Below are 24,584 nucleotides of genomic sequence, written 5' to 3' on the forward strand. Positions count from 1 at the left end.
TGGGGTGAGAGAGGCTCGAACTCTCGACCTCAGGATAACTCAGAATGCTATGAGACCTACGCGCTAGCCAACTGCGCCACCACCCCTTGGGTGGTTAGTTCTTCCTTCTATTAATACGTAACCAATTTAGTTGATGGGTTGATTATATCAACGATATTTACATTACATACCCCGCTAATGATGGGATTGGATATCGTTAGGTTGATGATTGTAGTGAGATCTTTCAGGTCTAATGTGTGGAATGTTTTACTCATGTCAAACTAATTGTAGTTAACATACAAATCTTCTCATTTTAACTTTGATCTAAGATGTATACTTTTATTACATATAAAAAATGTTAGCAACCAAGAAGTTATATGAATCATATGTTTTTTTTTAATGTTATTACAAAGAGTTTTCAATAGAGGTAACTCGCCCTGAAATTGGAGTGTAACACATCGTTAGTGTTCACGTACACTAGTAGAGTACTTGCGGTTGCATATCGATCTACTCATTTGATGAGCAACTCTTAGTAGAGTACTTAGTTGCTAATTTCTACTAGACAAGCTGTTGTTTTAGGTTGGTTTTTATTCACTAGTCTTAGGTTGTGACCTATATAACTTTGGAATGTTGGACCTTTATAAGCATAAATGCATCTCACTTGGGCCTTTAACTGAGTTCACATTTCCATCAATATTCATGTTTAAAAAAAGTTCCCCGGTTTCATTGGCAAAATAATATTCGAAATATCTTTTAATAATTATGATCTAAGCTATTCGAATTTCCATGGCCCAACTTCTAGTGTGATTACATTTTAAAGGAGTTCAAATCCATCGGCTTTTTGTACCAAATCTTGTACTCTTCATTGTGTAAAGTTGATATACTACCATCTCCTCAAAGAGACTTCAATATTAGTGTAAAGTTGATATACTACTATCTCCTCAAAGAGACTTCAATATTAGTGTAAAGTTGATATACTACTATCTCCTCAAAGAGACTTCAATATTTGTGTTATCTATATTATACGAGATGGGTACCCACGCAATGTGGCGGTGTTGATGGCAACGGGTGGTGATGGTGACAGTGGTGGTAATGATGCTACTCTAAAAGTAATTGATGTAAATGATAGTGTAGTTATTTTATGGTTAAGAGATGTATCTTTTATAAATAATTTTATTAAAAGTATTATAGAGATATTAGGTTGAAATATTTAAATTAATGAATAAAAGAGATAGATAGTTTGGATAGAATATTTGAGGGATATATTGGATAGATTTAGTGTGTAAGTTAGGAATGTGTTGAAAATTAAGGGTATTTTAAAGATAGAGAGTTGAAAAGAGGAGAGAGTAGTTTGCTTTATAATATAGAGTATAGAAAAGAGGATCCCCCCCCCCCTTTTTTTTATAAAAAAAGATGATTTGAACTGACAAAACTATCCTTCTTCTTTTTTCACTAATTAATCATCTATACCTAATATACCTATAATACTCTTAAATCTCAACCACTCATTTTTCTCACTCCCCCATAAATCATTTTATTCATTCAAAATCTTTTATCTCAAAAACCGTATATCGATAAATTATAAAAATTGTTTGGGTGTTCTTAAAATTTCATGCTCTTTCATTAGAGATGTCATTCGATATACTTTCGACGAATTTTTATATTCGAGGGCGGATCCCGTACGGTTAAGGCATTTAATTGGCTATCACACTCTATGACTTATCATCTCCTATGACCTATCACCTCCACCATCTCACCGCCACAATGTGCGGATACTTTATCTCGTATCAGTTGTAACACCCCGAGCTAGGCTCGAAATACTACCGAAAAAATATAGCGTATGCATGGGATTATCGTAGGACATGAACTATATGAAAATAAAGGGATTCGGTGAATCCATCATCAACAAACAAGTACATAAAGCATAATGCAAATAGGGGCAAATGAATCCTTGATCCATGTAAGACTAAGCCCAAACTCTAGCGCAAGCATCCATCAACCATCACGTCGTGGATTCACAAGGTTACCTGAAAAGTGTACTAAACAAGGTCAACACTAGGTTGGTGAGTTCGTAGGGGCGAATGACGAGGATCTAATGCCAAAGCCATTCACAATATGAACAAAGCTAATGAGCAAGGAACACACTTACATGACCTTAAAAAGGCACAAGTACTCAATATAGGTTGGCTCGTAGCGCAACCTGGACCCACATGTATCCATTGCACAATTATACCATAGCTAGAACATACATAATGCACAAGAACACAGAATGTCGACATCAACAAATATCCATCAAGTTCTAAATTGTCAAACATGTTCATCAATGTCCCTTGATTGTTCTCATGTCATCCAATTGTCATCAAGTACGTATAGCACCCGTTTATTGCACATGCACACATTGTCCCTCTATTGTCATTGATATTGTCATCAAGTACACAAGTACCCGTTTAATGTCATCAATTACATAAGTACCCTTTTAATGTCATCAAGTACGTAAGTACCCGTTTAATGTCATCAAGTACGTAAGTACCCATTTAATGTCATCAAATCCATCATGTCCATCAACTCAACCATGCACAATGCACATACATTTCATACGACTTTACATTTAAGGAATCTTAGATGTTTGTATACAGGGTCACCCGCAGCCTTCCCACCACATCTGCAACTCATTAAATGTATCATCGTCTTCCACGTATGTACAACTATCCTAATCATAGATAAATCAATCATACTCGAACAATCCATAATCAATCAATGTCCATCAATGACCCTCACATATGTATTCACATAATGAACTACGCAAGGTATTTAGAATACGCCTAGTAAACAAGAACAAGTAATAATGATATCGATAAGTATCTAACAAGTTCTATAATGCCAAACATGACTATCAATGTCCCTCAATTTCATTCAATTGCACGTAATGTACCTTATTGTACTCAATTGCACGTAATGTACTTCATTGTACTCAATTGTACATAATGTACTTCATTGTACTCAATTGTACATAATGTACTTCATTGTACTCAATTATACATGACCATCAATGTTCACCAAGAAACAAACACCATGTGTATATACTTCGTACGACACTACTTTTGAAAGGCCTTTGATGCTTATATATAGGGTCACCCGCAGCCTTCCCACCACATCTCCAACGACCATTTCGAAGGTATTATCGTCTTTCCATATATACACGACTAACCTAAAAGTCAACCAAACACGTACATACAATAATCATATAACAACCACGTATTTACACGTTAACAATTCCATCAATCAAACAATGTCATCACTCAAGACACTCAACATATGCACAATCAAGTCATGTCATCATCAAGGAAATCAAAGGTATGCTCAATTGAACTATGTCATCAATCAAGGCAACACATAATTGCACAAACAACAAGTTAACACACCAAGGTTGTACACTTTTCAGCCCGAATCTCAAACGAGTAGGGAGTTACGGAACTCACCTTGATCGGCAATAGCAAGTTAATATCAAGCTACGAATGCCCAATGGTCGTCAAAAGTCCACAACCTAACAATATATGTCACAATACAAGACATGGTCAATACTAGTTATACTATACCACAATTTCCCCTAAAGATGTTTTATAAGTCATTCGAGAACATTTAAATGACAAATGAAGAGTTTTGGTTAGACACGGTTCAATGACTTAGCACCAAAATTCCACTTGAAAATCAAAGTGTTTAGAAATGTGTTTAACCAATTTTGTTAACCTTAGTATGTTAATATAAGACCAATAAACAAGTTTTGGATCATTAAAAGTCGACCGATAACCGAACGAAAAAGTTGGGGAAGGAACAGAAAGACTGCGGCCGCTCGCACGGTCGGCCGTGTGAGCATCTATATTATGGGAAAACTGCAGCCACAAGCACTGAGCGTCTGTCTGAGCGGCCGTGCTCCTACTAGCAAATTTTTGACTCCAAGATCGACTAAGGAAGCTCCAAAACACATTTTTATGCATAAATCACCATATTTTAACATCATTGAACATAACCCACATCATAATCTTGATTCATAACATCAATCTTGACTCAAATTACACCAAAATCCATCCAAACCCTAATTTTGACCGAAATCCATTTTGAACCTAAATTTGACAAACAATACTTAGATTGGAGAAAGAAACATGATTAAAAGTATAAAATGATGAATTTGAGTTAGAATTCACTTACCAAAACTTCCACAAATTGCCAAACCCGAAAATTACTCAAAAGAAGATGTTCTTGCACTTTTGACAACCCAAAACTTTGATATGTAATGAAGATGATGATAAGGATGATGATTCTAACACAATTCTAACTTGAAACCATAATATGGTGTAAGAATCTTAAAGAGAGAGAGAGAGAGAGAGAGAGAGAGAGACATTAGTGTGTATGTGTGTTTTGTTCTTGCAAGAAGAAAGAAAGAAAAAGATAGGGTGAAGAATGAATGGATGGGTGGAAAATAAGGAAGATAGGGTTGGGTAAGTTAGTTGGGTGATGGGTTTGACCCATGGAGGATCCATTTCATGTTTCTAACTAGATTAAATGTCGTCTAGCACCGTAAAGCCAATTAATCTAAATGTCATCTCAAAATGTAAATTCGATTAGCACTAACAATGATATCGACTAGCACATAAGTTTCAAATTAAACGATAAATTGATTTATATGAACATATTGCACTTAAATGAACTCCAAATTACACTTGAACTATATCAACCAACTCGATAATTAGTTAAATTGTACATATGGTCAAAAAGTCAAGAATCACGATTGTTACATCAGTAAAATGGTGCTCAATGTTATTGACATTTTAGCATACCTGTGTGGTCATCTAAGGTTAAAGCACACCCTTTAAAGATAGTCGCAACATAAGCTAAGTTGAGTTCCGTTTTTTATCTAATAATGCTTACATTTCATATTTTGATTACCCAATTCCAGTATGATTATTAGTAATGCATTAAAAAGACTAGATTAAAAATATAGTATGCTATATTAAAACACTTTTGGGCCTCAAGAGAGTAAGGCAGTTTAAAGGCCCAAGAATGAAGGCCCAAATACTAAGAACAAAAGCCCAGATAAAGGAAAACTTAACGCGCCAGGTAGGGGTCGAACCTACGACTTTCTGCTTAGGAAACAGACGCTCTATCCACTGAGCTACAGGCGCTTGTTTGGTTTTTACTTTGTAGTATAATTTGATATACGACTTAATAATTATATTGACATAAAGTTGCATTTTTTTGTTGTTGGTCTTTACTAGGTCATGATGAATTAGACTAACAGTGTTAGAAAGTGAAATTTACTTTGTGCTACTGTTTCTATAAATCTCTTTTTAGATAGTATCAAGATTCATTTTTTCAATATGATCTCAATCTTTAAACTAAAGTGATGTTAATTAGGGATCAGCCGAACGCGAGCCCTTCATTTATTTGGTGCAAAAGATAAAGAGCAACGTCTTTAACTAACGAGACGTGTAAAGTTGATATGAATCGCATACAAGAAGACACAGTTACAAAAAAAGACGACATGCCAACACCATTGTAAAGATATATGATAACTTTGTACGGTTGATGGATATAGAATAACTAATAATTTTTAAGAAATTTAAAGTAAAGAGAGAAAGCATTGTCTTGGCAAATCTTGAAAACTTTTTATTGATATCATAAAAGTTGTGTTGAGTACTTAAAGACTTAAAGTAATATGTCCTAGCAATAGCAGCCATGAGGTAACACACACACTGAATTTACATATACACACATTATAGAGAGCATATATTGCATATATACACTTACACTTTGTATATAAACAGCAAAAAACCACACTCCCAATGACAAGTGGCCATCTTCTTTCAGCACTTTGAATGTCTTCCTTTCTCTTTCTAATTCTTCTATCTTTTGGATTCATCCACGATCAGAATTAACTAAATCCCGGCTAGGTTCTTCAAATTCTCGAGTCTAAACGCATAAGTTGATCCACAAAAACGGTGAGATTGGAAATATAGAAGATTAGAAGGAAAGAAGCTATCAACTTTTTGTGCCTTTTTTCATTGAACCAATCTTTTATTAGAACTAATTTTCATCTTTAAACTTATTTTTCCATCTTGGTAGTTGATTATGTACTTACTAATTATGCGTTTAAATTGTTGTCGGTTCGCAGGATATAAGAAGTTTGTGATCACTATTCCATATTATTCAAGATCTTTTTGATTCTTGATCAGGCAAGTCGATCTCCTTTTATGAACTTCCTACTATATATATTATAAGTGTTAATTGAGAAGGATATTCTGATTCCTGGCCATTAGATGATCAGGTTTGCCAAATTCTAGATTAGTCGTTTAAACTAGCTAATGGAGACATTATCTTTAACGTCGGATAGTTTGAGTTTAAGCAAGATGAATCAACAAAACAAGAACACAGAATGGACCGACGAACAAAACACATGGTTTGAAAGTGCTCTAGCTATATTTGATACGGAAACACCAGACCGGTGGTCAAATGTAGCTGCTTTGGTCCCTGGGAAATCAGAGATTGATGTCAAGAGACAATATGAGAAACTGAAAGCTGATATCAGTGAAATTGAGGCTGGTCTGGTTCCTGATCCAGGCTATATGACTTCCTCTTTCAACCTAGAACTTGTCGAAGATCAAAACTTCAGTATCTTCAGAAAAAGGCCTTCAAAGTTTAGAACTTTTGATAGTGAAAGGCGCAAGGGTGTGCCTTGGACCGAAGAGGAGCATAGGTAACATTCTTCTAGCTGATTTCCACATCTTGATCTTTTTTGTTTAATTAGCAAAAATAAAGATTTGATATTAGTTATAAGTTTAATTACTTTTTAGGCAATTTTTGATGGGTCTTCAAGTTCATGGGAAAGGAGATTGGAGAAGTATTTCTCGTAACTTTGTGGTGACAAAAACGCCGACTCAAGTAGCAAGTCATGCTCAAAAGTATTATGCAAGACAACATTCAGATGTGAAAGAGAAGAGGAGACCTAGCATCCATGATATCACTATGGTCAATAACCGACAGAATTCCAAGTCTCCCGAGAAATCTCCTCTGTCAATTAACAAATCCATTGGGTTACCAAAGAACTTACTTCACTGGAACAACACCAGTGATGGCATCAATATCCGAGTTTACAATTCCGGCCTCCAATTCCAACCTGCTAGGTACCAAGTTGAAGGTTAACTAGGAAGCAAAAAAAGTTTGTCTTTGTCTTTGAAAATCATGTTTATATACATGTACTTGTAGTTTGTTTGTATTATTCCAAAATATATAGTTTGTTTTTCTGTTTCTTTTTTAGTGATTACTACGCTTATGATAACGAGATACAAGTTTCTAGAACTGATTAACTACAGCTCCATCAGATTTCAATTCCAAACCCCACATCAAGAAAGACAATCTTTAGACCATTATTCATGATCTTTATCATGTTCACACTTAGCTAGATTGCTAATATGAGACCTTTGTCAATTAACATGCCTTACTTTAATCAAAGTTGGTCACTTCTGTTAGTAAAGAATTAGCAAGGTGAGTCATGACTTTATATATTCGCTAGATCGCCATGTCAGCGGATGACTCGACATTCACTTGTACCAAGATTTTCAGAATATCTAAATTCTAGCTTTAGTTTTCTATTGGCATCCTTTTCACCACAATGCATAGGAATACAAGCATATTGTTGACTGTTTAGCTTTAGAATAGAAGCTATAGCTGAGTCTGCATTCCACAAGCATATTTAGTTATTATGCTTGGGAATAAAATTTGGTATATATAGATTTTTCATCTGATATATAATTATATATATGTTAATTCATCCATTACTTGAATTCCCTTTTGATAATTTTGTCAATGTTATTCCTTCCTACGATCCTATCTTTCAGTTATTCTGTGAAAATATTCCTGTAAACACCTTAAATAATCGGAAAGGAACAAAGGAGCAAGTGATTAATGATTCGAGATTACGAATGTGAACAATCATCTTTTGACCATGAAACGAAAACTAACATAGATTGGAATCTAAGGCATATATTCGCATATAAGCACTTGGTTTTGAAAGCGCAATCATGTTAATGGCTTTAGAGGAATTAACTTTAATGATGTTTATACTTATAATGCATGAACCTTTTTTATTTTGGTCAATTCAAGATTTTGACATGTCCTTGACCTTAAGGTAATTAATACATGTACTAATCATGGATTAGCTTTTAATAAAAGTACTTTACCAACCTCAATTCTGTTGCCAACAAAAAGTTTGAAGATTTCTCTAGAAGTGTTTGGAAATATGAAAGGAATTTAAACATTGACCAATTTTCTGTACTTGTTTTAGTTCAAATTACTCTGTTTTAAGGTGTACTTCAGCAGATCACAACTCATAATTTAACATTGGGCTACCAGAACATGAAGACCCAGCAATGAACCGATCACTTGTCTGCAACAACATTTGAACGTAGATTGATATAAAATTGTAACAAATTTATCAAGATGAAAAAAGGGGATTTCTTGAGATTCTTTTAGATTAAGAAAACCTGATTGTATTAGAAAGTGAAGAAAGCATGATTATACCAGCGACGCCCAATTAAACTGTTACGTGTAACACAATCTAGACGTCATTAATTGACAGTTATACATATAGTCAATATACTCTAGGACCATGTACACATTTCATATCAGAAGACACTGATCCATAAAAACTTAGATTGGCATGATGGGTAATTGTTAATGGCAGTACATATATGGCTGCTTGCCCAATGCTTTTAAAAGTTTATGTCGGTCCAAATTCTAACAATCTCTTCATTGAACTGCTATGTTGTTACATAGTGAATCTTTCTCCATATATTAATCTATAAGGACCACACATGTAGATAAACTTAAAACTTTTCATGTAAACCGGTGTCGTCCATTAGCTTATTAACACAATGAACAAAACAAGATGTCGTTGTCATATTGTTACTTAACCCGCAATGATCACATATATAGACTATTAAACTAAATTAACTAAACAACACGGATCAAGTTTAGATTCGTAGCATGGATAAGCTATTGTTTATCTGCATATAAGACTATATATTATCAGAGTATAAGAGATTTATCCGAGTGCTTGTTATACCATTCATTATTTTTAGTGATGTAACAAAATTGTGCAAATTACAATATGCAAGATCATATACATTGTTATCTCTTTCGTACAAGAGTCCCAACCTTCGCTGTTCAAAAAAAAAAAAAAAGTCACAACTTTCAATTGCTTTGTGCAAAGTGAGTGGATCATCTCCCATTAATCATAAGAAACTGTACTTTCCATTTTGGATTGCATTACCGACGCTTGATTTAGCTAAATCGGCGACTGTTGACTTTAACTGAATGGATTGTGGAATAAATAGTTAGCTTTGGGCATTGCCTGTTGATTCTATTCATACTTGACAGATATCATTGAAGTATGTTAGAAATTAGAATTAGTTTTAGAATTTAATCATGCTCAAAAATACCTCAAATTCTCAATTAGGAAGATATATAACATATGGGCTCAGCAATAAAATGATCAAATCTGCAAGAAAAAGTCTTAGTTACGTACTGCCTTTCTTTAATTTAAGTTGTAATGTTGTGTATATCATGCAATAAAAGTCTGTACACATTTTTAATTAGGTTAAGAAAATTAAATCATGCTTCAAAAAATTAAACAAAAGAATTTGCGCCCCATTAAGAAAGTTGCTGTTGGTGCTCTAATGGCTACTATACTAATATAGTGGTTGATACTACAATACAAGGATCACTAATAGAAAAATCCAAGTCTAAGTGCCCATACACATAAATGTCCACTTTATTCATATCATACAATGACCACACATATATGCAATATAAGAAAGAAAAAGAGTATTTTTCATATGTACTACTAAATTGTTTTTAATTCAACTTTTATTTGGAGAATGACAAAGGCCCTCACTTCATAAAACAAACTTTCAATTGGAGAAACCTTTCTGCAAGTTGCATGAGAAAGCACTTCCTCCACCACTTTTATTCTATTTTTGATCAAACTTTCTTAGTGGACATGCCCCACACTTGTTAGATTCTCATAACATACACCACCTTTTTCATTTCCTTCATCTCCACTTTACTTCAGATGTTTGTTATTGTAAGATATACATAAGGGTCTTTTAGCTAGCTATGATCATCTTGCAGTGAAACCATTTCAAGGTGGCCCAGTGGTCCGTTGACCCGATTTCTATACAAGAATTCTCAGGTTCGAACCTCTCCAAGTAACATGTTGGGTTGACCAGGAATATGGTACGTTCAGAATGATCACACGGATACCCATATTAGGTCATGTACATCTGAGTCAAAAGACGTACTCCCACTTACGGGGTAACCTGAATAGGAAGAACCTCATATGTTTACCCGTTTAGCTATGATCATCATGCAATATGATTTTATAATCTTTTGCAGGAGAAATTTTTGATGTGAAACTTGTATACAAATATGATAGAGGGATGTCCACTATCTATAAAGAATACAAATTTAATTTGTTCATCCTAGAGAAAATGTCACTTTTCGGTTATAACAAATGATTTTAGGACAGTGACTACTTCCTTACATGATATCTCAGGTTCCACAAACTGATATGAGTACTCTTATAAAGAGACATGTGATTTTAGTGCATACATGACTATTTATTTATCAACTTCTTATCCTCTTCAAACTACAACTACCTAAAAATCTAGAATAAGATCAAGTTTATCACATATGCACAGTTCCTATCATAATCTCTTGACAAGTATTAGTTAAGCCATCAGCAGGTCACACGCCTCATATGTAAACAACGTTACAAAAGGAAGATTTAATCAACAGAAGAATCATTAATAGCACTAGAGATAATGTTATTTGCATTAAAAGCTATGTTTGTTGATCAACCAACAATCATTATCTGGAAGATTGATCAAGGCGGGAAAAAGACCCGGAACCAATTTGATTTGATTGAATATAAGAGGAACTTCTATAGCATTAACAAAAGAGCCATAAGTTGACTAATCTGACGGATTTGATCAATCCTAAAACTGTGTAGAATGATGGATTGACCATAGCTTAGCCACGCCTGCCTTTGACGTTGAGACTAATCTGCTTTTTCCGACAAAAATAACATTTATTAGTTGGAATCTATATTATTCACCAACAGTAATCCCAGTATCAGGATTGAATAATCACATGACCTTGAAAGCAATTTGTGCTCTTTTGTGTGCTGATATGTTGCATATGTTTATTTTTTAAATGACACAGAGGATTGATAGCTCAATGGTTCAAATGAGATCAACTAGCTAAAACCAAATAAAGTGCTATCCGCCGAGTTTACAACTTCTCAAACTTCATTTTCAAATTAGAGATCTAAACAGCATAATTAAAATACCTTACGCTGTGTTTTGAAGAGTATGAAAAGCTAATGATCTGAAAATGCCTTAAAACAGATGCATAATAATCACTTACAACCCTTTCCAGTTTACAATGTATAAGAAGTAAAAACACGGGAATCCTTGCAGAACCTGCTTGTGTGGTGAAGGGCAACTCTGCCAGTTTCAACTTGTATGCCTAATGCCTCGTCAAAAAAACAAAAACGGGTCCAACATATTGGTCCGTAAAGCTAAGATGACCTCCAACTCCCATAAAAAATTGCACTCAAGCATAGTAGTCATAACATAGGTCTACTCTTTAATGTACAACAACTTGACTAAGAATCTGAAAACCACATTACCAAAACCGTAGGGTTGAATTACAAAAAATGTTTAAGCAGAAGATGCTATTATACAGGTTAGAAATTATATCCAAATAATTGGATTGCATGTAAGGATTTAGGCTAAGGAAACATCAATTTTCCGATCCCACTCGTGTCACCCTTCCAAACAGTTATTATTGAGATTACATCAACATAGAAATTAACTGATGTGCTAGATAGTTTGGCGGAGACAATCTTTATGCATCAGAACTATGAAACAAACCAATCTTTTATGACGTTTTGGTGAAAATGCCTCATTAGTACCACAAAAGCTTATCAATAATTCAATATTACAACAAACTTATCACATGCTAATTGTTTAGGATATACAACAAACCAATAACTTAATATGGGAAACCAAAAAAAAAAAGAGAGGGGAACATTACTCTGAACATCTACTAAACAAGAAACACGAACCAGAAACAGATAGAACTTACTTTAACCATTCTTCTGAAGAAGAGTATATTTCGTGATCCGAAATGCATACACATCTATTCCTCAAGAACAGGAACATAATCCAATGAGATAACGGAAGGTGGGAAATCTGTTCTTGGACCAGCAAGAGAGTAATAAGCAAGTACATGAGCAGGATGGTCAATCTCCTCTTCTCCAATTAGAACCCTTCTAGAAGAAATTATTTCAATATTCCAAAACGGGCGTGCCATTGTTAAAAGATCACACCCACTGGAAGACCCCTTATACCCCTGTACCCAAAGGTACCTTAGAGACCTTAAATGTAAAACCGCAATAGCCAATGCTTGTTCACTAAAAAAGCATCCCCTAACTTCTAGCTTTTGCAAACTAGGACACCCTTGGGAGAAGTCTAAAAGCCCTGCATCAGACTCTCCAAGATAACCTAACAGCATCCATCTTATATTTTGACTATTTTGACCAATATAAGTCAAACCCACATCGGTCAACCCTCCTGGTCGAAGATAGAGAGCAAATCTTTTAAGCTTTTGGCAGCCACTTAACAGAGCTCGGACTCCATTGTCAAGGGGTAAATCTGTAATTACTTCTTGTCTCTCTAGCAAGACCATGCGGAAATCACAGAGGTTTTTTAGGTGCATGCCCATGGTTTCTAAAGCTGCATTAGTGATATCTGATACATACACAGCAATGTATTCTAATTCGATACAGCCCTGTGATAAGGCAGTGAGGCCTCTTTCAGAAACTATGCCTTCTTCATCTTCCATTTCTTGTTCATCAGCTCCTCGCTCGATTCTAAGGCGCCTCATTTTCTTGCAGAAAAGAGCAAGAACTTCCAATCCCCTGTCTCCAATTACATCCCTTGTCTGTTCATAAGCACGACACATTATTTATGCTTTTATTTAAGAATATGATACACCAAGAGTTATTTTCTGTACATTTTAAACGAGAGTATAAATTTTCGTTCATATTTCTTATGCAGGGCTACTCTTCCCTAAAAGTTATGGCATAACAAGAGTTAATCTGTATACATTTAAATCTACAGTGTAAATTTTCATATTTCATCTATAAGACTGCTCTTTCCTAAAAGTCTTGCATGAAAAAGAAGGTATGCTGCAGGACGCATGTGGTGTTATGCATTACGTTGTGGGAATTGTTATCTATAAATTTTTGTAATGCATGGGTGTCCTTAATTCACCAATAAAAATGTAACCAAACTTCAGATATTTTTCTTAAATTTCTCAAGACTCCAAGAACTTTCGGATTATATGCAATAAACCTGAAAAGGAAGAAGATAACGAGACTCTACCTCAAGAACTTCAAGATTGGGACACTTAGGTAGCAAGTTACAATGATCCTCTGTGTCAAGAAGTGCATAGAGGAGATCCAACTTTTTAAGCCTTGAAGCAAAGGGAAATACAATGGGCATCTGATTTGTACTCATGTAATTTAGTCCTAATCGACATAATTTTGGAGGATATGACACTGCAGAATATTGTTCAGTTTGATCATTAAAGCAACCGCCACCAAATTCTTCAAGTGAAACAGCAGCTTTAAAGAAACCAACAAGATCCAAGATTTCACATTCACCAATTTTAACCGAGACCAAATTCTTACATTTTCTGGCTATAAGTTCAAGGTCTTTAAAGTTAACTTGGCAAAGATCTGTCATGTAAAAGTTTAACGTTTCAAGAACGGTGTTGTTTAAAGCTAGCTCGTGTAACCACTGTCCATCCTTTTCTATTACTTGGCTCTCTTCTAAGAAAAAGGTTTTGAGGTTCCTGCCACATTATGAAGTCCAAACTTTACATCACCGAAACTACTAATCTAGAATAAACAGTGTGAATCCAAGGATGCAACTATACTTTTAAATATTAAACAAGGACTCCATATAAGTGATAATGCTATAAGTTTCTGATTCTATGGTATCGAATAAAATCAGACCCACAATCACATTTCATATCAATCAAGTCACACCATATTTATACTCCCTGACATTAAATTACCTTTAAATATGAAATACCTAATATACCCTTACAACTCCTATCTTAAATTAATACCAGTAAACTATCTTATTTAGTCAGACTATCCATCTATGTAATTAACACATTTAGAATATTATAACTTACACTTTCCAAATTTAATTATGAAATCTCAAACATTTCTTACAAAGATACAACTTTTTCATAATTTAAAATACACATCAAATAAGTTTCTGATTAAATTTTTGATCTTTCCAAAAAGAGTAATGTAATAGATTACGTTATCTTTTTGACTGCTAAACCATTTGCAATAACCGGCATAAAAAGTCATATAGTGCCACTATTAGAAAATATTTACTCCTGTAGCATTGCAGGCATTATGCTAGTAACATATTATGGCATAAACTAAAGTTTGTTCTATATGACATCAAGTAGGATTGATCACAGGGACAGTTGTTTCCAAACAATCTATCAAAAGGCTAATAATCACAACTCACCTAATAGACAACTTCACCTAATTGACAGCTCAAAATCATAAAGTACTACATGTCAATAAGTCAAAACTTTGACTTCTGAAGTTCTGATACAAAGTATCCTGCTAATTAAAGAAAAAGATAATAAATTCTTGAAAAGTTCCACAATTATGATCATTAAGCAGAAATTTTAAAGCTAAAGATAGAAAACCAGGTACCAATATCTCCATACTATGTGCATTTTATATCAAAAGGTGAAAGAAAATCAATAGTTTTACAACACCATAAACAGAGGAACCAGTTGATCAACATCTTCTCAGTAATTTGGTTTTTACAGTACCATACAAACCATGTACTTTTACAAGTACTCTGATTTATGTAACTTAAACCATTTTTGTACAGATTGAGTCACTTAGCCGGTAAAATGTCTTGTGCCCTTTAAAAGTTCAAAGGTATCTTGTTAACTAGTATGTAACACGTTCACAAGTGCAATTGCCAGAGCAGAGCACAAATTTTATATGTTTGTTAACATATAACAGAACGCTTGAAAATTTCCAATGAGTTAGTGTATTAACCATTGCGTAAAACTGAACACGTATAGAAGTATGTTACTATCATATGCCATAGTCTTAGTTTAGGGGTGTCTAGATTAGCTTATTTTGTGAGCTTATCGGATGAATAAAATTTCAAGAAGTTAATAAACTCAGTTAAATCCGGGCTTCTGGCTTACGAGCTTTAGACTTAGATAAGCAATAAGCTCAACCTGGTAAACTTATAAGTCAGCAAGAATGAACCTATTAGCGTTTTGAAATTCCAATAAAGCCATACACCAAAGTGCCAAAAACCCACTTAGAATAACAAACTCGTAAATCAGATAGTACCAAATGATTGCTTTTATAATGCAACTATACTTTCTGATATAAAACAAGATGAATATGATACCCCATACAAGTGATAATGCTACAAGTTTCTGATTCTATGGTATCGATTAAACGGGACCCACAGTCACATTTTCATATCTAGTCACACCATGTAACATTTTATGGCATACACAGATATAACCTGCACATTGAACATCAAAGGTTGTCCCAAATGACATGGAGCATTAAAGATCACCAGGATACTTGTTTTTCAGGACATTATATGCCAGTAATCACTACTCACCTAATTGACAGCTCTAAGTTATAAAGCACTACATGCCAATAAGTCAAAAATCAATTCTTGAGGTTAAATTCACCGCTTATTAGCGAAAATGATAATAACTTAATGAAAAGTTCAACTACCATCATCATTGAAGCTTCAAACTTAAAAATAGAAAACCATGTGCTAATATTACCATATTATGAGAATGTGATATAAAGATATTTTAACTCAATAATTTGGTTTTATAAAACTACACAATGTCACCTCTGCAAATGTTCTGATTATGCAAATTAATGTTTTCTTTCAACTTTAAGAGTTTATGTCGCGGCCAGTAAAATGTGTTCGATAACTGAAATGTAACAAATTTGCCAGTTCAATTGCCAGAGCAGAACACAACTTTTACAGTAAGTCTACTTAAAACAGAACACTTGAAAATTTTTAATCAGTTCGACTATATATAACACATAAATCAACAAATTATCAATGCATAAAACCGAACACTAAGTAATTAAGAAAGTCGATACAGTAATATGTCATAATCTCAATTTAGGGGTGTTTTGATCAACTTATATTATGAGATTATTAATATTTCATAACATCAATTTTGGACAAATGAATTTACTAAATTAGAGCCTATTGGGTTATATAAACATAAAAGCATCATAAGATTCATAAATCAGACAGTACCAAAATACCGAAAATCGAACACAATTAAACCAATACCTGCAAGCTCGACAAATATACAACAACCCATCAGTCGAAAACCCGGAACACTTATCAAGCTTAACAACTTGCAGAACATGACCACGAGAACCCGCAAGAATCTCAAGATCACCATCTTTAACAATCATTCGTCGAAAATGAACCGCCTTTAAACACGAAAAAGACGTAGCAATCTCAACAACCCAAGGAGTAACAAACCCACCCCAGTCTTCTGGGATCAAGTTATACATGGCAGCACGTGGCTTTCCTTTGAGTTTAATACTTTCTAAATAAGGAAACCTTTTGAAAAGCTGTTTTGGTGTAGCTGTATAACACAGGGCAACCATTATGTGTTTGCGTGTTTGTGATTCAAGCTCGTAAAAACGTTTGCATACTAAAGAAAGTGATTGTCTGTCGTGGGTGTTTTGGATATATGGGATTATACATTCGAATATTGTGTCTGACATGATGTGTGTTTCGTGGGTGTTCATGATTTTCAAGTTTAGTTTGAGAGAATATACAGTTAGATATAATATATAGATATAGATATATAGATACAGGAATGGATGTGAAATTGAGTGAAGGAGTGAAGAGATAAAATTGTGAAGGGTTTGGTATTTTTGGGAGAATACAAATGGAAAGGTAATTGGGTAAAGTTTTGTTACAAGATTGAGGTGATGCTTCTCTAAGGGACCATGAGTGGGATGGTTTAATTTTATAAGGAGGAGGGAGCCAAAGTCCCCACTCTTTTTATACCTTTAACTATTCAATCAAATTACTCCACCTCATTTTAATTCTTTAATCTTTTTTTAACCTTTTTTTAGTGGCAACCGAAACTCTCAACCTTTTATTCACATTTTAATAATTTATCCTCAACATTATAAACTTTACATAACTAACCCTTTTTTAATTTATTTCTTTTATTAATAACAAAATACATTACATTACACCTAAAACAAATTACATTTAAAAGTAAATAACACACACGTAAATTTCGAAGCATTTTAAAAGATTAAAAGTGCTATGGAAGAACTTGCTGATGCGGTCGTCAACTTGAATCATTTGATCATAAATGCCGAAGCAGTTTACGATAAAAAAAAATGAGTGTTAAATATGTTGTAATGTTATTTACTTTTAAATTAGTTTTAATTATGTTGTAATGTGCTCTTTTAACAAATAAAATGTCATTTTAAGAATTTATATGGAGTGTGTGTTGTGTTTTTGGAAGTTTAAATGGGTAATATATATAAGAAAATAAAAAAAAAAAAACTTTTAGCTACTTGACACCCTTGGTCCCTGGCTCTTTCTTTCTTCCACCTTTAGCCCCCCCCCCCCCTCCAACGGTCACTTTAACTTTCCAATTGTGGCACCTTTAGTCCCTGATGACGCTGCCCTTCTTCAACCTCCTGCGAGCTCCAAGCTCGCGACCTCCAGCTCACGGCGAACTCGCTCAGGTGGCGCCCGGATCTCGCGAAGCCCTAGCCAACTCGCCTTCATCTCGCTGTCATCCCCCTTTCGACTCCCTCCCCCCTAACTCTCTCAACTTCTAACCAATAATATTCATTCAACTTATTTTATTCTTTTAATCCTTCTAATTAATCCTCTCAACTTTTTTTACTGGCATTTCATAAATTTTTAAGCCTTGCAAATTTATTTATTTTTCTCTTTTTATTATTAATATTAACGATAAAAACAAAAATGATTAATAATAGTAAATTTGTAAATTATACGAGTAGATACTTTTAAACTAAATTAGAACAATTTCAACTAACACTTTATAACCCAATATATAAATAATATAAAACTTCAGGGGTATTAGCGAACATTTAATTATACTCTTTGACCAAGAAATAAATAGTGTAGATCTCTGGGGTTAAAACGAATATTGAGTAACTGAAATTTGACACTTTGATTTGGTCTTCGTCTTCCACATCCCAAACACTCCGCAACACACAGATTTACATAATGCATATACATATATTTATATATATAGCCATCGATAATACAGATATATAGATCAAGAAGGGGAAAAAAAAGAAAGCAAGAGATACATAGAACAAGAAGGAAAAAAAAAAAAGAAGAAAGTATTAAATGCTCAACGGTCCATTTTCGCCAGGTTCACCACCAGGCTAAAGACCCGCTCGCCAACCCTCCCATCCCAGCCTGGTGTATTGGCAGTGGTGAAGCCGGCCGGGTTGAGGCATACTGGCAGTGATTTCCCCCCACTCTACGCCCTAAGTTTTTTATGTTATTTTTAAATGGAAGGGGATTTCATAAAGTTATTTTCCCAACTTGAATCAAGTTGAATAAGATTGACTTTTGAATGAAAATCAAAGAATAAGATTCAAAAATCATTTTTGAATCTTGACCCTTGCTTTTCTACTAAGACTAGAGGAGCAAGGCTTCCTCTTAAAGCCCTTTATGGGGGCATCTTATGTCATGTGACATATTAGTCATTATGGGGTTTTCCCCCTTATTTTCTTAGAGCAAGACTTTAAAAACAGAAGTCCTCTTTTTTTTTTTCTTTTTATGTTGGTTTATTATATAAAAATTTGTTTTAAAAATTGAAGCCCCACTTTATTGTGGTCTCCCCTAGCACGTGGCTCTTTTTCCTTTTCAAATGGAAGCGTCCATTTTTACACGCCTTCCTCTTTTTTTTTTACGTAGAACTCTTCTCGGGGCAATGTTCCGGGCTTTCCGAGACCAAAAAAGTGAAAAATGACGCCTTGCTCCGGATAGTCTAAGGGTCAAATTACTCTAACATAACTAGGATAACTTATCTCCTTCCTTTATAAATAAAAATTTATTACTAGTCATTCTATTATAGTAATTGAATTTATTATTATTATTATTCTTATTTATCTATTTGACTTAATTTTATATTTAAAATGATTATTAAATTGATCAATTAGGAAAATAAACTGATGAGGTGTTTTTTCGTAAGAATCTATATTTTATTTATATTTTTCAAATGCATCTTTTTGTTATAAAATAAACACTTATATGCTATGTAATAAAATAATAATTTAAATATTATATTTCAAAGGTAAAAAAAAATAGAGATAGGAGTCTTGGTATCTTTTGTATGAATTATTTTGAGAATAATGAATTTTTTTTTATTTAAATAACAATTTAATTAAAGTTTTTTTCTATGATTGATTTCAAACAATTTGTCTAGTGCATGATTTGAATTTGAGAATTTTTGTGGGGAAATAAAATTCCTTATCATTAGATTATTTAATGATATTTTTTAAAGTTAGTGTGTGTGGTATAATCCAAAAATATCTTAATTATCGTTAAGCATTCTTAAGATATCTATTCAAATAGGTTTCAAGTTTCAACCTCGAAATCTATTGTGAAGGTATTAGAAACTCTAACCGATGCTCTCCTAGTTTGCATTTGTTGGGTAAGCAACCTTACTTGTGTGCAATGTGACAAATTTGTTTGCGGTACACTTGTTACTGGATGCGGCGTTGCTGCCATTGTTTGGCAACACATTAGTATAATTGGTGTAAGGTTCGGCCTATTTTTGCATTCTCCGTCAAAGATCTCTTAGTGATACATAAGCATATGGGACTCAGGAAGGCCAAAAGGAATGCTTTTAAAGGAGTCATCATTATGGGATGTTGGTGTTTATGGAAGTCAAGAAATGAAAGAAGGTTTTCTAATACTAGTGTTAAGCCGGATGGTATTAATCAAGAGATTAAGTCATTAGGGTTTTTCTGGTACAATTATAGGACGAATAATTATAATATTAGTAGGGAAGATTGGATAGAGTTTAAATTTAGGTAAATATTGTTTTCTTATTGTGCCAACTAGTTTGTTGTACGAGTGTGAATAAAAGTTCATTTTCATTGAAAAAAAAAAGAAGAAGAAACTCTAACCACAAGCCACCTGCCTACCTTCATGGTAACGATGTTAATGTTATATAATTTATCATGTAATAAGATTTATATATGCTACTAACTTACAATATAAAATTTTTGTTGAAAAACTATGATTTTTGGGACATCGAAATTATCATTTTACCCTTAATAAATTAACATACATAATCATTTCATTATCTTCTAAAAGATATTAACTCTTTAAATCAAATATCTTTATATCCATTACGTACACCGCTTGACGTCACCTCCACCATCGATAATCGCTGCTGTCATGACCATCCGTCAATGTCATCACATCGCAATCACTACCAGCGCATTACACGGGTACCCTTGTTAGTTATAAATTGAGTTACATTTTGTATTAAAATGCAAGGGGTCTAAATGAAACTTATAATTGACATATATAAACCCCTTTTAATTGCATCTGTAATTAATTCTTTAATAAAAAAATAAAACACTTAACAATATTCTCTCCTCTCCACCATCTTTCTCCTTACAACCACACACACTAAAACATCTATTAACTCATCAATTAAGCTCAAATTTATCCGTTTCAATGATTATAAAATAAATTTATATTTTTGATCTTTCAGCTATTTTAAACATACAAATATAATTTCTTATGTACTTTTTTAAAACACTTAAAATAATAGTATTGCTTTTAGAAGCATATAAATCATTCTCATTGTTTGTATCTATCATTTATTTTTATTTTCTATTTTGACCATAACATATTAATTTTTAATCTTTATAATTATTATATATTTAATTAAAAAAAAGTTAACATTTTATTCAACTTAGATATATTTGAAATAATCAAAATTTCTTACAATTACTTATCTCTGACTTATATTACTTATCTTTGAAATAATCAAAGTCTTTTAGAAGAAATTCCATTCACAAGTATGATTTAGAATAATAATGAGACTGGTCCCAAAAATGCTTTAGAATCAGAAGATAATGCCAGTTTTGTTGATAAATATTCGTCACACTTTATAAATTCAAACAATTCGCGCATTTGTTCAAACTCTGAATCCCTACAAACAAACAACGGAATCTTAAACTCATCACCCCTCACGATAATCTCTCTTGAGCCACCATAACCAAACTTGATCGAAAAACATGACGATGAGAACGTTGAAAGAATTCCAGATACTCGACGAGAAATCATTAGTAGAATATATAAAAAGAACACCATCTTTATCTTCAAAACTAGGAAATGATGACAACAACAACTTGATTATCAAACAAGTTTGTGATGGAAATATTAATTTTGTTTACATCATTATCTCCCCATCAACTGGTTCTATTGTCATTAAACAGGTTTCTTCTTCTTCTTTTCTTTTTCCATTATTTATTTAGGTTTTTGTGTGTAGTGATCGAAAATGTTTTTTCATTTTAGAAAGTTGTCACGTGACACATGCTAGTCATCAAAAGTATCATCCGATACATACAATACAATAATTTTTATATTTAAAATTTGATCACATATTAAGCTCCCTAAAATCGTCTAAATAAGTTAGACAGGTGATGAAAAATTCTTACCAAATACAAGTATGTTGCTTCATAACCTATAAGTCTTAAAAACTCTTCTTCTATACATACCTATACCCCTTATAATACAAACTATGAGTTATTAATTCAGCATTTTTTTCTACCTAAAATACCCCTGTACACAAACAAAACCCTATACGTTCCTCGTTTTCTTCTTTCTTTTCCTTTGCCCACACTGAACACAGACACAAACACACATATCTCACGATCACCACCCACCGTCGTCAATCATCGCAGTCCATTACCACCGCCATAAATCTCAAAAACTATCACAGTTTAGCCCGACGCAACGCGCGGACATCCATCTAGTATTACATATGGCAAAAAAAACTGTTTATAATTTGTCATCACTAAAATTGGACACATATATTAGATTTTGGACTAAAGGTAAGTATTTAACTTATATCCCATTATTTTAGGATTAATTACAAAAGCGAGCAAATATATCCCATGTTTCCAAGGATTAAATTAATGGACGAGGTACTTTTTGTAATTATACTAATTATATAGTTCGGTGCTGAATTTTTTTAAAGGTGTCGAGCTAATTTGATGGTTGATGCTTTTCACATGTGGTAAGGCTAGGCCATATGTTCGTTGCGTAGGTGAATCATGGCCAGTGACTACGGAAAGATCTTATTTTGAAGCCACAGCTCTTAAACGTCAGCATGGTTTGTCACCCAAACACGTTCCGGAGGTTTATCACTTTGACAGAGAATTGTCGGTGATTGGTATGCGATACATAGAGCCTCCACATATAATCCTAAGGAAAGGGTTGATCGTTGGGGTTGAGTATCCCTTGTTAGCTGAACATATGGCAGAGTTTATGGCTAACACTATGTTTTACACCTCTCTTCTTTATCTTACAACCACAGAACATAAAAGTGCAGGTTAATATGTATTCCATCCTTCGCTAGCTTGTTTCTGTTAAACGTCGTGTAAGCTGTACATTCGCTTGTTTCTTTTGTCTATGTTAATGCATATAACTCATGGGTTTACCTCAATGTTGTTCTGTGCAGTGGCTGAATTTTGTGCAAATGTGGAGATGTGCAGGCTGACCGAGCAACTTGTGTTTTCAGACCCTTACAAAATCTCTCAACTTAATCGTTGGACTACACCTTATCTTGATAGTGATGTTGAGGCAGTTCAAAATGACAAAATACTAAAGCTGGAAGTTGCTGAGCTAAAGTCTAAGTAGAGGCTCGATCACCTATAGTTCTTACCTTATAGTGATGAACTAGCTACAACAGCCATTCTTTATGCAAATCAATGTCTTATGTGCAGGTTCTGCGAGAATGCACAAGCATTAATTCATGGCGATCTCCATACTAGTGCAGTCATGGTTACTTGTGAATCGACTCAAGTCATTGATCCAGAATTTGCTTTCTATGGGCCAATGGGGTTTGATGTTGGTGCTTTTCTTGGAAACTTGTTTTTGGCATATTTCTCTCAAGATGGACATGCTGATGAAAGGAATGACCGAAAAGTATGTCTTGCTTGATATATATTTGTTACATTTAAAATTATTCAATTATGTATACATTTATAGATGCCAGAGTATTCTGTTTTTAAATGAGATATTGGGTTTGCTGTGTATGCAGACATATAAAGCATGGATAATAGATACGATAGTCGACACATGGAATTTCTTTAACAAAAAGTTTACCAATCTTTGGGATATACACAAGGAGGGTCCTGGTGAGGCATACCTTCATGAAGTTTATAATGATCTTGAGCTCCGGGAGCTTGTAAAACAGAAATACATGTATGATTCGTTTCACGATTCCCTCGGATTTGCTGCTGCCAATATGATATGGTAATTTGGATTGGCTCTATTAATCTCATGGATTATGAAAAATGCATAGGTCATTTAGAATGTATCTTCTCCAAATGCATGCTAGTATTTGAAGTATACTTACATAGGTCATTTAGTATTGGTTTATTTTAAATAAATTAAATATGCCTTTATGAACCTCATCATCAAAAGTAGTTAGTCTATTCTCATGATATTTTGATTACATTACCACCAATAAAGGATCAAAGGATTAATATTTTATTCTGATTTTAACCAACAGGCGGATTGTTGGGTTTTCTCATGTTGAGGATTATGAGTCAATCATTGATCTTGTAAAACGAGCAGATTGTGAACGGCGGGCTCTTGACTTTGCCAAAACACTTATGAAGAAACGAAGAACTTTCAACAAAATTACTGATGTTGTCTCTGCGGCTCAGTAACTACATATGCGATGTGATTGTTTTGCAAATATTATGGCTCATAGAACAACATACTACACCTGTATTCTTGGCTTGTTTGCTTAATTCTGTACTACATAGTTACCAAATAGGAGCCTTGTACTGGCATTGTAGTCAAAGTGTTAAAGTTTAGTTATTAAACGTCTTTATTTCATCGCTGATAAGCGATAAGATATGTATAAGGTGCGATTATTTTTTCTAACCAATTTCAGTTGCATGATAAGCTGTGAACAACACATAAGTTTTTATTTAATTGCTGATAAGTGATAATAAAAGTTACAGAAAAAAAAAATAACTTCTAATGCCGTCTTTCACGGGTTTGGGGTCTCAAATACCGTGTTGAGATGTAAACAACTTTACCCCTATCAAAGGTAAAGAGACTGTTTTCAGATTCTATCAAAGGTAGAAAAAGAAATGC

The 24,584-nt window shown here is 33.7% G+C and overlaps 3 protein-coding genes and 2 non-coding genes across 8 annotated transcripts; 2 read left to right on the forward strand and 3 right to left on the reverse strand.

Moving 5' to 3' along the window:
• Nucleotides 1-86, reverse strand: TRNAM-CAU. The gene is given in 2 exon segments: nucleotides 1-36; nucleotides 49-86. It is a non-coding gene; the product is annotated as a tRNA-Met (tRNA).
• A 5,000-nt stretch (nucleotides 87-5,086) lies between these two features.
• On the reverse strand, nucleotides 5,087-5,159 carry TRNAR-CCU. The gene has a single exon. It is a non-coding gene; the product is annotated as a tRNA-Arg (tRNA).
• Nucleotides 5,160-5,756: 597 nt separating this feature from the next.
• Nucleotides 5,757-7,281, forward strand: LOC122587749 (transcription factor DIVARICATA-like). 3 transcript variants are annotated; one of them, XM_043759913.1, is made up of 4 exons: nucleotides 5,757-5,975; nucleotides 6,149-6,209; nucleotides 6,294-6,730; nucleotides 6,828-7,281. In XM_043759913.1, exons 3-4 carry the CDS (start codon nucleotides 6,339-6,341, stop codon nucleotides 7,174-7,176), a joined length of 741 nt encoding a protein of 246 aa, XP_043615848.1. In that variant the 5' UTR covers nucleotides 5,757-5,975; nucleotides 6,149-6,209; nucleotides 6,294-6,338; the 3' UTR covers nucleotides 7,177-7,281. The 3 variants fall into 3 exon arrangements, with proteins under 3 accessions (XP_043615848.1, XP_043615849.1, XP_043615850.1); XM_043759914.1 differs by having other exon boundaries at nucleotides 6,302-6,730; XM_043759915.1 differs by having other exon boundaries at nucleotides 5,758-5,975; nucleotides 6,368-6,730.
• A 4,726-nt stretch (nucleotides 7,282-12,007) lies between these two features.
• Nucleotides 12,008-17,133, reverse strand: LOC122587747 (coronatine-insensitive protein 1-like). Its single transcript, XM_043759909.1, has 3 exons — nucleotides 16,497-17,133; nucleotides 13,485-13,956; nucleotides 12,008-13,041 (listed from the first exon to the last, which is right to left on the reverse strand). The coding sequence occupies exons 1-3, from the start codon at nucleotides 16,964-16,966 to the stop codon at nucleotides 12,238-12,240; spliced, it is 1,746 nt and encodes a 581-aa protein (XP_043615844.1). The 5' UTR covers nucleotides 16,967-17,133; the 3' UTR covers nucleotides 12,008-12,237.
• Nucleotides 17,134-21,404: 4,271 nt separating this feature from the next.
• LOC122587748 (methylthioribose kinase-like) lies at nucleotides 21,405-24,380 on the forward strand. Of its 2 annotated transcripts, none has more exons than XM_043759911.1 (6): nucleotides 21,405-21,685; nucleotides 22,494-22,803; nucleotides 22,933-23,107; nucleotides 23,198-23,399; nucleotides 23,515-23,729; nucleotides 23,989-24,380. In XM_043759911.1, the coding sequence occupies exons 1-6, from the start codon at nucleotides 21,485-21,487 to the stop codon at nucleotides 24,146-24,148; spliced, it is 1,263 nt and encodes a 420-aa protein (XP_043615846.1). In that variant the 5' UTR covers nucleotides 21,405-21,484; the 3' UTR covers nucleotides 24,149-24,380. The 2 variants fall into 2 exon arrangements, with proteins under 2 accessions (XP_043615846.1, XP_043615847.1); XM_043759912.1 differs by having other exon boundaries at nucleotides 21,624-21,685; nucleotides 22,336-22,803.
• Nucleotides 24,381-24,584: the final 204 nt, after the last annotated feature.

The sequence above is a fragment of the Erigeron canadensis genome, chromosome 2 (assembly GCF_010389155.1).
Source record: "Erigeron canadensis isolate Cc75 chromosome 2, C_canadensis_v1, whole genome shotgun sequence".
Lineage (NCBI taxonomy): Eukaryota > Viridiplantae > Streptophyta > Magnoliopsida > Asterales > Asteraceae > Erigeron > Erigeron canadensis.